At 38.8% G+C, this 16,595-nt stretch overlaps 1 protein-coding gene across 5 annotated transcripts in view; it reads left to right on the forward strand.

Annotated features, from left to right (window-relative positions):
• The window catches only part of pds5a (PDS5 cohesin associated factor A), a 26,828-nt gene extending 10,859 nt beyond the window's left edge, over positions 1-15,969 (forward strand). For all 5 annotated transcript variants that reach the window (XM_026304431.1, XM_026304433.1, XM_026304429.1 and 2 more), the window contains exons 3-33: positions 2,604-2,807; positions 3,429-3,515; positions 3,734-3,831; positions 4,196-4,322; positions 4,594-4,674; positions 4,870-5,010; positions 5,503-5,618; positions 6,293-6,387; positions 6,501-6,646; positions 6,791-6,942; positions 7,411-7,524; positions 7,692-7,773; positions 7,869-7,917; positions 8,025-8,164; positions 8,390-8,505; positions 9,057-9,162; positions 9,345-9,505; positions 9,746-9,869; positions 10,053-10,211; positions 10,298-10,366; positions 10,533-10,669; positions 10,923-11,046; positions 11,485-11,689; positions 12,027-12,141; positions 12,269-12,401; positions 13,011-13,130; positions 13,399-13,461; positions 13,660-13,811; positions 13,896-13,983; positions 14,079-14,338; positions 15,575-15,969. In XM_026304431.1, coding sequence (XP_026160216.1) covers positions 2,604-2,807; positions 3,429-3,515; positions 3,734-3,831; positions 4,196-4,322; positions 4,594-4,674; positions 4,870-5,010; positions 5,503-5,618; positions 6,293-6,387; positions 6,501-6,646; positions 6,791-6,942; positions 7,411-7,524; positions 7,692-7,773; positions 7,869-7,917; positions 8,025-8,164; positions 8,390-8,505; positions 9,057-9,162; positions 9,345-9,505; positions 9,746-9,869; positions 10,053-10,211; positions 10,298-10,366; positions 10,533-10,669; positions 10,923-11,046; positions 11,485-11,689; positions 12,027-12,141; positions 12,269-12,401; positions 13,011-13,130; positions 13,399-13,461; positions 13,660-13,811; positions 13,896-13,983; positions 14,079-14,338; positions 15,575-15,578 — 3,768 coding nt within the window. In that variant the 3' untranslated portion in view covers positions 15,579-15,969. The remainder of the gene's footprint in view (positions 1-2,603; positions 2,808-3,428; positions 3,516-3,733; positions 3,832-4,195; positions 4,323-4,593; positions 4,675-4,869; positions 5,011-5,502; positions 5,619-6,292; positions 6,388-6,500; positions 6,647-6,790; positions 6,943-7,410; positions 7,525-7,691; positions 7,774-7,868; positions 7,918-8,024; positions 8,165-8,389; positions 8,506-9,056; positions 9,163-9,344; positions 9,506-9,745; positions 9,870-10,052; positions 10,212-10,297; positions 10,367-10,532; positions 10,670-10,922; positions 11,047-11,484; positions 11,690-12,026; positions 12,142-12,268; positions 12,402-13,010; positions 13,131-13,398; positions 13,462-13,659; positions 13,812-13,895; positions 13,984-14,078; positions 14,339-15,574) is intronic.
• The last annotated feature ends 626 nt before the right edge of the window (positions 15,970-16,595 follow it).

Below are 16,595 nucleotides of genomic sequence, written 5' to 3' on the forward strand. Positions count from 1 at the left end.
TAGCATTCAGCACTATCACAGTTTCTATTACACTGCAACAGTTTTTGTTCAGTAAGCTTACTCTGTACACTGTTTATATCTTTATATTATGGTTTGTTTGCTTAATATATCTTGTTTTGGTTGCTTGTTTTCTCTTAAGTTTTTGATGACTATAAAGCATATTGAGAGCCTGTGTACCACAGTCAAATTCTATTCTCATTGAGAAACTGTAAACTGTGTGTGTCATTTCAGACTGATTTGTGAAAGTGTGTCCTCATAAACTGCAATATGTTCAGGGCATAAAGCTGTAGAGATACTGAAAAGATCAGCAGGCCCACACACTCATCTGCACGTAGAGACTCTTCACCGGCTGGATTGTGTCTGTTTCTGTTCCGAGCCGTGGCTGTGTATGTGTTTGTAGGAGTGAGTGTGGTCTGTAATCTGCTGGTTCTGTTGGCCCATCCCCCACCCCTGCTGGCTGCCTGCTCAGTGATCTCTGCTGCTCTGCTTTACCTCTCGCTCACACACACACACACACACACACACACACACACACACACTTCTGGAGGAAGCTGTAGATTGAAGCATGGTATGTTTGGTGGTGCATACAGCCTTGTAATACGTTAGTGTCCGTGTTTAACCTGGAAAAAGGAAGCATTACAATTTTATGGATATTAGTTCCTGTTACTTACACTTTGGGCCTTACATGTTTACTATGACATAATCCAAAATGTCAAAGAAAAATTAGAAGTCAATGCCAATATACAGGGATAGTGTTTGAATTTTGTTGGATCTTCATATTTAAGAATCTACCTTTTTATCTAGATTTCATTACTTTCACATTGATAGCAAAATTGGTAAGTTTTAATTTTGTATTGATATAATTGATCACTTACCAGATGAGCATAACACCGATTTCAGTCAAAATTCTAACAATTAACAAATTTCAACCATGGACGTTCATCTGTGTTGAAGGGTCAATATGGCTTTCACCACATATTTTTGGCACTGCTGTTACATTCGCTCATTTTTCTTTTTGCTCCCCTTTCTACTTGCTATGAGTTTTGCTGCAGCTCCAAATAAACAACACATTAAAAATAATATTAAATCGATCGTATTTTCTGGACTATAAGTCGCACCAGGGTATAAATCACTTTTAGTAAAACAACCTTGTTGAACAGGCAAGGAGTGACATCTAACGCTAGTGACTACTTGACAAAATTGTGGTAAATATACACATATAGGTCGCTTTGCTATATAAGGACAAGGAGTAAAAAGCAATTTTGGACTTATAGTGTGGTAAATACAGTACGTAATCATTCAGTGAATATCTGTTAAAGAAAAGCACTGATATTTTATACTATGAAATTAACGTAACCTGAAGGTAGATTTGGTGCAGTGCTGCACTTCACAGAATCTGACAGGTCACAATAAGGTGTAAGGCTGAGGTGAAAGTTCGTCATTCATTTGTCGTGCTCAAGTAATCAAAAATAGTTCTTGCTTTAATATGTGGGATGGTAGTTGAATATTTAAATAAGGCTTGTCCTTTATCGCTAGTGTTCTCCTCTGCGTACTACATTTTAAAATTGTTTTGTTGGTTTTGGAACCTTGGGCCACCATGTTTGTTTGCAACAGGGTTCCTGAGTTATTGTGAGTGATCTTAGTTATCATGCAAGAGATTACAGTTTTGTCAAACCACTTGTACCCATTTAAACCAAATGATGCAAAAGGACACTCATACATATGAATACTTTCTGAAACCACTGTGCTTAACCAGTTTTAACTCCTGTGATTTTTGCAGGTTGTTAAGGATTGTTGTGATTTTTGGAAAATTTCTCTCCGGCCAAGATTGTTCAGATTGGGATTTACCTTTTTAATCGATATTTGGGCATAAAAAAACCTATATTTATTGTACCATCTGTGAATATCATCTCCCCTATGTGTTTTGCAATCATGCACTATGCAGACATTGTGGCAGTCCTGCCTAGGTCTTTGCCAAACATGCTGGATCCAATCTGATACAATTTATTTTGGTTTAATCTGACCGATGAAAGGGATTTCAATATGCATGAAATTTCTTTTCATGCTCTTTGGCAAAGATTATTTGTCAGGTTTTGTGATTTAAGTTTTTCTTGTGTCTATCTGACCTGTTTGTTTCAACATAAACATAAGCTCAAATCAGTCTTTCATCTTAAACGACAATGTCAATTTTCTGTGTTTTTGTTTCTCCACAAATCCCATACAGAGCCTCAGTAAATTTTGTCTCCTTATCCAAACACAGAAGGGCCTTGCATTGCAGGTGCAGCAGTGTAGCTCACTGGTGTGTTTTGAACGGCAGTCTCATCTGGTACTTCTGAATAAGCTAAACATGTTCTGCATTTCCATCTAAAATGCTGCTATTGTCATTTTTGTGATTTTATTTTTAAGATGAAGTGAGGCTGTTCTCTCCAAGATTTCCACAAAAACCGATACTCTCCAAAGGCAATTTACACAATGCTGAGTAGACTAAGCAGTAATATTTTTTTAGATGCAGATCTGTCAGACATTTCACCTTACTGTGTTTGACTTTGGGCACTCTAGATGCTCTCGATCTCATTTTCCTCTCCTGTTGCTCTGTTTCGCAGATGGTGGTGAAGACCTACATGGACATGGATCAAGACTCTGAAGAAGAGAAGCAGCAATATCTCGGCCTGGCTCTCCACCTCGCCTCAGAGTTCTTCCTCAGGAACCCCAATAAAGACGTACGGCTTCTGGTGGCCTGCTGTCTCGCTGACATCTTCAGGATTTACGCTCCTGAAGCCCCCTACACCTCCCATGACAAACTCAAGGTCAGGAACGAACTCTGAACCCTTTTTAAATTTCTTTTCTCTAATATCTTTCAAATTGATATGTATTTGTTCACAGTTTATATACACTTTACAGAAGCAATAATAACTGTCACCGTAACTGTCAAAACAAAGGTATCATCCTTTAATAAGGTCAAAAGACTATTGTATGGATTTCTAGTGATCTCTACCACCTGATTCAAACAAGGATTTTAAAGCAGTCCAAGGTTGTCAGTTTGGCTTTTTGCATCTGTCTGCAGCTGTTAACAGCTGTCTACCGGTTTTATGAGCTGTAGTTAATTAATCATGAACATGAGAAATATAAAACTCTATGCTGGTGTTCAGTTAGCATAATCCAGTGTCTGTGCCATGTTCTACAGTATAGTTTCTTACTAACAACTAGCTGGCAGTTCACAATCTTCAGTCCAAGTTTTCTATTACATTATAAAATAAATGTTTCATAATCCATAAGGGTTACCTTGTTGAAGTGCCATCCACTTTGTGTCTCTCTTTGGACATATTTGCTATGTTGACAACCAGTCAGAAAAGACTTTTTTGGCACTATCATCTGGATTAACATAAGAAAACAGTGATGTTAATGCTCAATTGTTTTTCTTTCTTCAGGATATCTTCTTGTTCATCACCCGACAACTAAAGGGACTAGAAGACACCAAGAGTCCTCAGTTCAATAGATACTTCTACCTGTTGGAGGTAAGGGACAGTGTATTCACTCATTTTCACTCAGAAAACATTATAATACTACTACTGCTTTTTTATTGCCAAATAACTAATCAGAAAAAAGTAAAATAATCCCTAAAATTGCCACTTGCTGTCCTTATTGTGTTTTATGGACTAGAGGGGAAAATTAGGCTGTTGAGTTGCTGCTGATAAAAGAACAACATTCGTGTTCATTTTTGATGTTTCTGTAGAACCTCGCATGGGTGAAGTCATACAACATATGTTTTGAACTTGAGGACTGCAATGAGATCTTCATTCAGCTTTTCAAAACACTTTTCTCTGTCATCAAGTAAGGTCCTTGTTATCTGCCACTATCTTATACCTTCACATTATTTTTCCTTTTCCTTCTGAAAGGTCTGTGTTGTTGATTAAATAATATTGCATAAGCTCCCTTTTACAGCTGGTTTCACTTGCCTAGATAGAAACACATATACTGATGGATATGAAAAATTTAAGCACGTAAACTGGGTATTGTCACTGGCTTAAGAGCATCTACATATTCATTTGCTGAAATAGGAAAATCAAATAAAACATATGGGAAATTTCGCACACTGTAATCATTGTAAATAGATTCTAGTTTATTTTTGTTTTGCTCATCACATAACACTTGCGGTATAATGTCCCTCTCTCAGCATGTCACTCTTCCTTCTCAGTAACAGCCATAACCAGAAGGTTCAGATGCACATGATGGACCTGATGAGTTCTATCATCATGGAAGGAGACGGAGTCACACAGGAGCTGCTGGATACTATCCTCATTAACCTCATCCCTGCACACAAGGTGAAACACAGCTAACTCACATATACACTAACATACAAGCTCATATATGTTAATTATTAGTAGCAAAACCTTAACATTTTGGGTGTCTCAAGACCTTATTATACAACATAACCAGTTCTATTTGGAACTGGGGGGGCCCTTTGTTTCCTCTCTGCCTTTGCCCTTGTTTTTTGTCTTGCTCTAGAGTCTAGACTATCAACTGTGAAATACAGGGAAAATGCCCTCAGAGAAAGTATAACTAACTAATCAGGCCTAACTTTACTTGTGACAGAATCTAAACAAGCAAGCATATGATCTTGCTAAGACTCTGCTGAAGAGGACCGTCCAGACCATAGAGACCTGCATTGCAAATGTGAGTAGCATCCTAGACTCTCTTCTTTTTATCTCCACATTATTTATTCTCAGGTTTACTCTTTCTGCTTCTCTTACTCTTGTCCTAGGATTCTGTCAACAGCATTGCTGTCTGTACGTATTTACTGCTCTGTCTGACACAACTTTTTTTTTTTTTTTTTTTTTTTCTTTCTTTCTTTCTTTCTTTCTTTTTCAGTTCTTCAATCAGGTTTTAGTTATGGGCAAGTCCTCAGTCAGTGACCTATCGGAGCACGTGTTTGACCTCATCCAGGAACTGTTTGCCATCGACCCTATGCTCCTGACCTCTGTCATGCCTCAGCTGGAATTCAAACTTAAGGTAAACACAATGAAAAGAGTGCAGCTGCTACATTACAACTCTTAACTTTTGCTTTTAAACAGCATACACCCCAGCCTAAAGAAAAAGTGTAAAAATCATTTTATATATATTTGGCAGTGTGCCTGTCAGTGTCTTTGACCATCACTATTGTGTCTAAGCACAGCAGGCAGCTGTTATATATTAGCTGCTTCTGTAAAGTGTAGACAAACCAATATATATCAATTTGAGAAAAGAAATTAATTTAAAAAAAATCAAGTGTGATTGAAAGTTTTAGTGAGTGTCCATCCCTGCTCTGTGTGGAATTGTGCTACAGATTATACAGGAATCATATTTAAGCACAATATTGAAATGGTTGACAACTTGTTACACTGTTGTATTTGTATTATAAATGTAACCATGAACAAAATATTATGAATCATCAATATTACGAATATTTTGAAGCAAAAAAAAAGAAAAAATTACAACAAATTGCGTTGTGTGGTGTGTTTGTAGAGTAATGATGGTGAGGAGCGCCTTGCTGTTGTGCGGTTGCTAGCCAAGTTGTTTGGGGCCAAAGACTCGGAGCTAGCCTCACAGAACAGACCACTGTGGCAGTGCTTTCTAGGACGGTGAGTTATACTTTACACACACACAGTGATGATTGCAGTGAATCTAGTTCAAACAAGGCAGACATATATAAGGAAATGTGAGAATAGGTGTTACAGGTGTATACTTTTATACATATATTTTAGTATATAGCCCATTTTTTTTCTGATATGCAAAAAATACCATCATTATATTTTATAGTTTTCACTGGTTAATAAACAAAGTCAGAGTAGAATTTCCCCCAGTGAAGTCTTGAGTCAAGTGCTTGGAAATATCTGGAGATGATTTGCTAATTTAAGAGACATTGTCTCTTAAAGTGATGTATAGAAAGTTTCACCAGAAATTAAAATGAGCACTAGACTGAAGTGTAGAAAGTGGGATATGAGGAAGCTCAAAGTTCATGGAAGGTCATAGAAAACAGCTCAGTGAAGAAAAGTGCTATATTCTGTCAATTTGAAAAGATGGCGGACCAGTTGAGGTAAACACCTGTAATCAGCAGACTCAGTAGATAGTACAGAATGTGTGCATATTCCATTACAGAGCATGCAAGTTAGTCTTTCTAGTAAACATTTGCTTACTTAGTTTTGTGAAAACCTTTTATTTGTATTTCATCCTTCAATCACTTGCTCCTTTACATACTTTTTCAAAGTATACTTCAGTTGAATTGACTGTATACATGTAACTGGTGTTTTTCCAGGTTCAATGACATCCACGTTCCTGTGAGGCTAGAGTGCGTAAAGTTTGCCAGCCACTGCCTCATGAACCACCCAGACTTGGCCAGAGACCTGACAGGTATGCTTTTTTTCTTGTTTTATCTGGATCACACTCTCCTCTTCCCTCCTAATGCAATCCGTTCTTTCACATTACAGTCTGAACAATAATGTGTTCCCTTCTTGTCCAATCAGAGTATTTGAAGGTGCGTTCCCATGACCCAGAGGAAGCCATCCGTCATGATGTCATTGTCACTATTATAAACGCTGGGAAGAAAGACCTCAATTTGGTCAATGACCAGCTGTTGGGCTTTGTGCGGGAAAGGACCTTGGACAAGAGGGTGAGACAAATACTTACTGTGCATCACTAGTTGTAGATATTATTTGCAGGAAAAAAACTGTTTAAATTAAATTTTGGCTGAATGTGTTATTTGACTTTTATGGTTCTGAGTTGGGTTTCTTCCTTCTTCTCCCGCTTTCTATAGTGGCGTGTGCGTAAGGAGGCCATGATGGGCCTAGCACAGCTTTATAAGAAATACTGTCTGCACCACGAGGCAGGGAAGGAGTCTGCCGTGAAGATCAGCTGGATCAAAGACAAGCTGCTGCACATATACTATCAGAACAGTATTGATGACAAGTAAGAGCATCCATCCTGTATTTAACATCTTAACTGCATGTACACATATACAGTGCATTCAGAAAGTATTCAGAACCCCTTCACTTTTTTCAATTTTGTTATATTGCAGCCTGATGCTACAATTGTTTAAATTGGGGTCTAAATGCTTTCTTAATGCACTGTTAGTTAACTCCATGCTGTAAAGAACAACACCGCTGTAACTTATGTTCCAACCCTTGTCGAAATGCAGCGTGATATAAACCTCTAAAGAAAACGGGGACTTTGTATCAGTTGTGTAAACATTAGTTGAGCCCACATTGTATGAATCTCCAGTCTGGAAGATGCAAAGTACTAGGATGAGTAATATAAGCACAAACGTTTTAGCAACCTTCATAAATTTCATTAGATCAAGGAAGTTAAAATGAACTCTCCTCACTTGTTTGTTCTTTTTTTTACATAATCCACTGAAACTCTACCATCATTCAACAGATTATTAGTAGAGAAGATCTTCGCTCAATACATGGTCCCTCACAGTCTTGACACTGAGGAGAAGATGAAGTGTCTGTACTACCTGTATGCCTGCCTGGACACCAATGCTGTCAAGTCAGTAAAACCAGCAATGTGGACATCTCTCATCAAAAGAAACATTTCAGATTGTGCATGTATATTTCTTTAGAAAGTACATGTTGCAAACACAGCCTACTGATCGTTACCTGTGTTTTTTTTTTCCACCTCTTTTCTCTTTTTGTGTAATTGATCTTTGATTTCAGGGCTCTGAATGAGATGTGGAAGTGTCAGAACATGCTCAGAGGCCTTGTCAAAGAGCTGCTTGACCTCCATAAGCTGCCTGTGGTGCGTTGATACACACATACAATATGGAACCTCCCCACCATGTCTTCTGATGCAAATATCAACATATATTTTTTCCTTTCTTTTTCCTTGTATAGTCTGAGGCCAATAACAATGCTATGTTTGGGAAGCTGATGAATATTGCCAGTAAGTTAGGAACACACTGACACTTTTTCAGTTCAGTTTCCTTTTTTAAAGGTTAATTCTTTGTAATGATGTGAGTGATATCCTAATTGTCACTCTGGTGTTTCCAGAGAACCTGCCAGATGCAGGAAAGGCCCAGGACTTTATGAAGAAGTTCAACCAGGTTCTTGGTGAGGACGAGAAGCTCAGAGTCCAGCTGGAGATGCTCATCAGTCCAACCTGTTCCTGCAAACAGGCTGAGATCTGTGTGGTGAGAGGACAGTGAACACTCATCCACTCTGCACATACACTCACCCTCAGAGAGAGAGAGCCTGTCTTCTGTCTCTCTTTAACACATGCACACAAGTGTTAACATTAATTAATCATCCACAACACAATATGGCTGGATGCTATGGGTTTATTTTTGAGGCAGTTCTATTTTGCATATATCTATGAATCTTGGTGTTAGCTTTATTGCAGTTTGTACTTTGAACAGAGGGAGATCACTCGGAAGTTGACGTTCCCCAAACAACCCACCAACCCTTTTTTGGAGATGGTTAAGTTCCTGCTGGAGCGCATCGCTCCTGTCCACATTGACTCTGAGGCCATCAGGTCAGAAACATTTTCAGCACACAAAAACTGGGCTTTATTTTTTATAATTTCACTACATGCAACAAATATTAATGCATTTTCAATAAAATGGTAAGGTATATTTCACCATTTAAATGGATGAAATTAGAAATCATGTCAATCAAATCAAATCAAATCATGTACCATTTGATTTAAGTGTCTGTTTGCACAGTAAACTCAAATAGAGGCAAACCAGCAGTGTGAGTTCCACTATCAGTGATAAAGAGCTTTGTGTATTCTCTCTTTCTGTCATTGTGTAATAGCACAGACAGGCTTTTCTCATTCATTGAGACACCTAGTGGTGATGAAGTGTAACTGCATGTCTCAATCAGGGCAAAAGTTTAACCCTTGGTGTTTTATGGAAAAACACCCAGAGAGAGGGAATACTCATACTGAATGACTTAGTGTTTAAGCTTAGCAGTATAACAGTTTGTATGTTTATTTGATGCTATTTTCTAAGATATCTAAAAGCATCTCAGTTTGTCGTGTAACACACATAGGTTGTGATTATCTTAATATGGCGATTGTTTTAGTGCTTTGGTAAAGCTGCTGAACAAGTCCATTGAAGGCACAGCTGATGATGATGAGGAGGGCGTTACCCCTGACACAGCTATCCGCTCAGGCCTGGAACTACTCAAGGTACATGTCAAGGACACAGCAAGACAGTTTCATGCAAAGTTTGCATGATTTATAGTAAAGTGGGACCTAAGCATGCAAAAACACTGCTGTTGTCTATTGGGGTGTGATTATATCATTCTGGATAAGTAATCTAATTAATGAATTTAAAGAAGGAAAATTCTACTCTATTTAATTCCTTCTAGGTCCTGTCATTCACCCACCCCACAGCGTTCCACTCAGCAGAGACCTATGAGTCTCTTCTCCAATGTTTGAAGATGGAAGACGACAAAGTTGCTGAAGCAGCCATCCAGATTTTCAGAAACACCGGGCAGAAGATTGAGACGGAATTACAACAAATAAGATCGTAAGTGATGAATGAGAAGAGAAATTATGTTATTCTTTGTATACATATATGTAAGTAATACATATGTATGCATTACTTACCTCATAAAACTACAAGTGTGGAAGTAGGTATATGTCCAATTATAAGAACCAGTCAAAGATGTACTTTGAAGGCCAGTATACCAGAAGTCCAGATGTAGGTTGAATTAAAATGATTACTCTGCTTTGTACACATCTTCCTAATACCTGCTATGTCCACCAGGACTCTGATTCCCATCTTGCACCAGAAAGCTAAGCGGGGGACACCTCACCAGGCCAAGCAGGCCGTCCACTGTATCCATGCCATCTTCAACAACAAGGAAGTGCAGCTGGCACAGATTTTTGAGGTGAGTTACTATTTTTTAACTGGGCAACCTGCAAGGATCTACATTGTGTTACAGAAAGAAGAGACGTTTTTTATTTTTATTTGTCAACTTGCATTGGATAGTATGTTACTCTGCCATGAATATCAAGATTTTTTAATGTTTTTTGTTCAGATGCCCTTAATATGTGTCTTTCTTCACCTCCAGCCTCTGTCACGTAGTCTGAATGCAGATGTTCCAGAACAACTCATCACTCCTCTTGTGTCCTTGGGCCACATCTCCATGTTGGCCCCAGATCAGTTTGCTTCTCCAATGAAGTCCATTGTGGCTAACTTTATTGTGAAGGACTTGCTCATGAATGACAGAGTAAGTTACGTCTCTATGAGTAAACAGATGATTGTTGATATTGAGTAGTGTGTATATATTCAAAGAGTCCTGTTTCTTCTCTCCAGTCTGTGGGAAACAAGAACGGGAAACTGTGGACCACTGATGAGGAAGTCTCCCCTGAGGTTCTAGCTAAGGTAAGAGGCAAACACATCCATGGCATTGAGCTCATTTTAGTCTAAGCTGTTTTATTTCTGCTTTATTCTATTGCTGAAAATTTGCTTTGGATGTTATGTTTTTGTAGTTGTGAAGATGCATAGACCTTATTTTCTCAAAATGTTTCTGTTTTATGTATTACCACAGGTGCAGGCCATCAAGCTGCTAGTGCGTTGGTTACTAGGAATGAAGAACAACCAATCCAAGTCAGCAAACTCCACCCTGCGCCTGCTATCAGCCATGCTGGTCAGTGAGGGAGACCTCACAGAGCAGAAGAAAATCAGGTAGTTCAAACATTGATGGTCACTTTGTTTTGTCACAGGACAGCTAAGATCTAACATGCTGAACTCTTTAAAAAGAGTTCAAAAATATGCCACCATGTTGTCTTTCTTGCATTACTTAGAACAAAACATTGTTATTCATTATTATTTTAGGAAAACAAGCAGCTGTTAACACAATTTATTATTTTAATTTGTGTTTCTGCTGTTTTTTTTTTTTTTTTTTTTTTTTTTTTTTTTTGTTTTTTTCCTCTTACAGTAAATCAGACATGTCTCGTTTGAGGCTGGCCGCAGGTGGAGCAATTATGAAGTTGGCCCAGGAGCCTTGTTACCATGATATCATCACACCGGAGCAGTTCCAGCTCTGTGGTCTCGTTATCAATGTCAGTCTCACTTTTTCTCAGCCGGTTTCAACCAGAGACAGTAAGACATTTGCTAGTAGGAAAAGCACAAATAAGGACAAGTAATAAAATGATAGAGGCTTTGGTTTCAGGGCCCTGGCATTTTGTTGTATCGCTGTCACTGTCATGGTGAACTGGGACACTTCAATGAAACTGAGCCATTGTCAGCGATAATAGTTCATGTAAATAGTCAAATCTGTGTTTTTCCTACTATGTACAAATCAAAATATGTGCAGTGAAAAAGGACCTATTGTAAGATGCACAAATACAAAATAAGACCTAATGTTTACGTTAGCAGCCCTCATTTCCAGTGTAGTACATTAAGAAATGAAAAAATTCTTTTAGTCACTACAAACAATATTCCTTACTCTGTTGCATGAACAGAGTTTCTATTAACAGTCTCTTCCTTACTTTGTTCAGGATGAGTGCTACCAGGTTCGCCAGATTTTTGCTCAGAAGTTGCACCTGGCTCTTGTCAAACTGCTGCTGCCCCTTGAGTACCTGGCCGTCTTTGCCCTGTGTGCTAAGGACCCGGTGAAGGAGCGCCGAGCCCACGCCCGACAGTGCCTCCTGAAAAACATCTCCGTCCGCAGAGAGTACATTAAACAAAACCCACTCGCTCAGGGTCAGTGTTCAGTCGCCGGATGTTGTCACATTGTAACTGTATGTGTGAAATGATTCTTTTCTGTTGCTATCTATAACTCAGAAGAGATGATGTAAGATGTGTTTCCATATAAATATAGTTCACATTTTAAGACAATCAGGAAATGAAAATGAGAATTACTTCTACTAAAATCACTACTGTTACGCAAATACTAGTGGTACTAATTTACATTTGAGCAGCATTAAATAATTGCAGAAGAAGGCTCAAACTAATGAAAATCAAAAAATGAACATTTTTAAGTACTTTGTGAAATCACTGCACTTAACCTAATTAAAATTACTTATCTCTCTCCCTCCAGAAAAACTTGTCTCCCTCCTTCCTGAGTATGTTGTTCCCTATATGATCCATTTGCTGGCTCATGATCCAGACTTCACAAAACCACATGAATATGAGCAGCTCAAAGACATCAAAGAGTGAGTGTTAACATATTGTACTTTGGTTTTGTGTTGTAAACTCTCCTTGAATCTAAAGTATATACTATAGCCTATATGCTAAAAAAATAAAAGCGGTAATGAGTGGTGTGTGCACTTATGTGTGTAGGTGCCTGTGGTTCATGCTGGAAGTGCTGATGACCAAGAATGAGAACAACAGTCATGCCTTTCTAAGGAAGATGGTAGAGAACATCAAACAGACCAAGGATGCTCAGTGTCCTGATGATGCGAAAGCCAACGAGGTACGCAAGTACATGTACACTGTCAGTTTGCAGTTTATTCCGTACATATTGCATTGTACTGACAAGTTTTTCTGTTATTTTGTACAACCTAGCCAAATCAGCGTGGCTAGGCTAAAAAACAAAGACCTCTTTCCAAAATGCAGTACAGTGTAACAGCACAACCTATAAAATGATTCAATCAATACCTCTCTAAAACAGTTTGATCAAAAACTGAACCTTATCAGTTTCACGGTTGGAGAATTTATTGCAGGACTATATTAGTTTTTGCTAAATGTATATGTTGTGTATATGGATCAGTAAGGTAGCTTAAAGCTAAAACCAGAAGATGTGATAAAGTTAGTGAAGAATCCAACAAAAACAACTGTTATAAAAGACTATAAAACTGACATTTTAGTTCCCCCCACCATGAACATATGATACTGAATTTTATTGTAGCTGCAGTACCACAATTATGTTTGAAATACATGATTTTGGATCAGATGAGTGTTTCAGGTTAAGGCAGAGCTGTTTGTAAAAGAAAGCAAGGAAGCATAAATGAAAGGCTAGAGGTTTTTAGACTGCAATTTGTAATCAGTCTATCCTAACAGTGCTGTTACATTGTGCTTACAGAAGCTATATATTGTTTGTGATGTTGCCCTCTTCGTGATCGCCAACAAAAGCACTGCATGTCACCTGGAATCTCCGAAAGACCCGGTCTTACCTTCCAAGTTCTTCCTCATACAGGACAAGGCAATACACATACACACACACACACACACACAGAGTCAAGTAAATCCCTTTAAAACTTCTCAAATATAAATTTATTTCTTTTATTTTCCTCGCCATCTGGCGTGACCTCACAGTATTAAACATTTCACACTTCTAAGTGACTTACATCCATTCACTGATAGTGTATGGACACAGACTTCTAAGATTAAAGCCAAAATAATTACCTTTGTGGTTGATATTTGTAGTTTAACAGTTAACGATAATTCAAGTGTTATGTTTCCTTTGGCAGGACTTCAAAAATGATAAAGAGTATCTGTTGGCAGAGATGAGACAAATGCTGCTCACTGGGAAGGTAAATATAAAAAGAAAAACTATATTTGATCACTACTTTAAATAGGTAGTAGGTAGGTAATGCAGAGATTTGATTGGTATATTGAAGCTGAACGATCACTAATTAATTTTACAAAATGAATTGGTCTAGATTTTATAAATGCTTACCAGGTAGATTTCAGAGATTACACCCCACCACTCCTTACCTCCTTTTATGCAGCCAAAACCAGCTCCAGTGTTAGGAGCTGTGAACAAGCCTCTGACAGTACCAGGCAGGAGAATCTTCACCAAGACCACTACAGCCTCAGACACAGCCAGTAACACCAGCACCAACTCCTCGCCACTCAGCTCCTCATCCATCAACAAGAACAGGTTATCACACTGCACTCATTCACTTATACACACTCAGAGAAAACAATGCTTTCGTCAGCTGAGGGATTTCTACATGTCTTGTAGTAATAGCAATGCTGGCACCGAGTCCTCGGAGAGCCGAGCACAGGAAAACAACGAGAATCCAGTTATCAAGAATGATGAGGGGAAGAAGGTAAGCTCAGACAGGACGGCCAGATGTCGACCTGAAGCAGCATGATTTACGTCAGCGTCAACCCGCTCGACTGAGCTGTTGTCACTGTCTTTCAGGAGGAATCCAGTCAGAATGCGACCCCTGACGCAGCGACAGAAGCATCACCTGTCAAACGACGCGGCCGCCCACCAAAAACAGCTGCGGCTCCTGTAGCGGCTGAGAAAGAAGGAGCAGCAGCACCAACAGGGGGTGGGACTGGCAGGGGCAGAAAGAGAGCAGCTGACAACTCGTCTGCAGAGTCAATTAACATCAAGATGTCAAAACAGCAGCAGCAGCAGAATGATGAAGGGACAAAGAGACAGATTGACTTGCAGAGGTAAGAGTGGAGAAAGGACTGGGGAAAGAGAAAAGGCACAAAAACTTCAGGTGGAATTTACTTTAGTAGCTTAGCTTACCGTAGCTCGGTCCCACTGGTAAATAAATAATGAACTAGAGGAAACTGACAGGCCAGAAGGCTTGACAGTGGTGCTTTCAGCTCAGTTTCTCTTTCATGGATAGTTAGTGAATGTAGCCTAATTCTAAGATTTCACAGGGGTCTTACTAATGTCCTTCAGATATCAACCTTTTTTTCAGCAGGTGGCCATTTGTGAACAGAGAGAAAGATAAAATGAGAAAGAAGGAGCTTGAGGAGGAGACAGAGAGAGCTGTAGGGATACTTGCCCTCCACCTGGGCAGTGAGGGTGACACAGAGCTAGAGCTGGAGTCCAGTCCAGATGATGTTATCTGTGGCAGGAAGGACAGAGCGAGATGCACACAAGGACAGACCAGCTGTGCAACCTGGTATAACACATATATCCAGGCAGATACCAAGTCTGCAGGGAGGGGAGATCCCTCTGGGAGGTGGGGAGAGCCCAGCACTGGAGAGAAGACAGGCAGGCTAGCAGTGAGTTGAATTATTTAGTCCAGGATGTCTCTAAACACAGTAACCTGCTGCAGGACTATACAGAGCGGTCTTGGTTTTTTTTTTGTTTCCCATCAACCCTGAACTTCTGTGCAGCAGCTTTAGCTGTTTTAGGGACTTATCCAGCACTTGAAAGTGAAAATGGCTGAAAGTAATACCTCAGTAGTGCTGCAAAAATCGATTAGTTTGGCTGTCATTTTTTTTGTTTGTTTCAATTTGTGAAAAGATGGCAAATATTTTCTGATCCCATCTGTTGAAATAAGAGGATTAGATACTGTATTTCCCGTACTCTAAATCACACTTCTGTCTTTCAGTTCTCTGGCTTGTCCTGTGACTTACATAGCGAAGCGACTTATATGTATTTACTGTCAATTTACTGTCATTGTGTCATTATGAACTGTTTGGCTGGACAGTACAAAGCCTTGTGATTTTTAAAAACATGACGTGTGATCTGTCATGAGCAGTTTGAAAACTTTTTTGACTAAACAGGCAGATCAACCAATAATAAAAATAATCATCAAACACAGCTCCGTGTCTCTGTCATAAAAGTACAGTAGTGCACTTACAATATGTTGTGTTGTTCTTAACTGTGAGAGATGACAAGAACAGAGAAATGGGCTGACACTGAAACCAATGTTTGTTGTGTTTCAGGTAAAAAGGAAACCGGTGAAGCTGAAATCAAGACTGTAGGGAATGGGCCAGACTCTTCCTCATACCTTCCAAACCTTTATGTACACGCTCCTCTGACTTTTAAAGCTTTCCTGGACACATTATGGACCTTTCTTAAACACACACATTGCACACAAGCACCCACATACCACTGATACCCTAGAAAGTTTCAAACACGCTGTAGTCATGATTTGAAGCTCATTGTATGTAGATTTATCTAAAAAAAAAAAAAAAAATGTTATTTTTTCCTTTGTTTGTTGCTCTTTGCTTCTTTTGTGGAGCCATTTTTAAGAAAAAAAAAAAAACAGGATGGACTTTTTCCAAAATTTTAATCTGGTTATGATTGTTGCTTATTAAATTCCCTGGGAAAAATTTTACTATATGTCTCCTGACTTCTTCGTCCTCATCTCCATTGTACGATATTTTTGAGCTCACCAGTTTTACCTAATGCTGTTGTGTTTTGTAAATATCCATGCAACTTCCATGCTCAAACATTTGAATATAGGAGGCAATTACAATTTTCAGCAAACAGCTAAAATATGGGAACATCAAGGCTTTTAACTGATTTACTGGCACCAAAATTTTGTAAACTTTGGTATATTTAGGTTTTTAACTTAAGTATGTTCAGGTGCTTTATCTTGGTTCTAGCATTACAAGGCCCTTGCTGGCTTCTTAACTGCAACTTGTAATGTTTTTGATTTACATTGTGTTAATAGACAAATTTTGGCTGTCAAATATTTCTGGATACTATGTTCTGCTGCGTTTGCATCCTCATCCCCTAGATTGGTCAGGAGCTCTGAAAATGAGCTGGACTTGAATAACTTTTTTTTTTTTACTGCCGAAGTATGTAACACTTCTTTGGGTTGCATAAATGATATATCAAGCATGTGTTCAGTTTTTTTTTTTTTTTTTCATTTTACAATGTTTTTGTACTTGTCATTTTTCTGTTGGGTATATCCTATCCATTGAGCGAGTGGAGACCTTGCAGGTTGACTTATTTTTG

The sequence above is a fragment of the Mastacembelus armatus genome, chromosome 1 (assembly GCF_900324485.2).
Source record: "Mastacembelus armatus chromosome 1, fMasArm1.2, whole genome shotgun sequence".
NCBI lineage: Eukaryota > Metazoa > Chordata > Actinopteri > Synbranchiformes > Mastacembelidae > Mastacembelus > Mastacembelus armatus.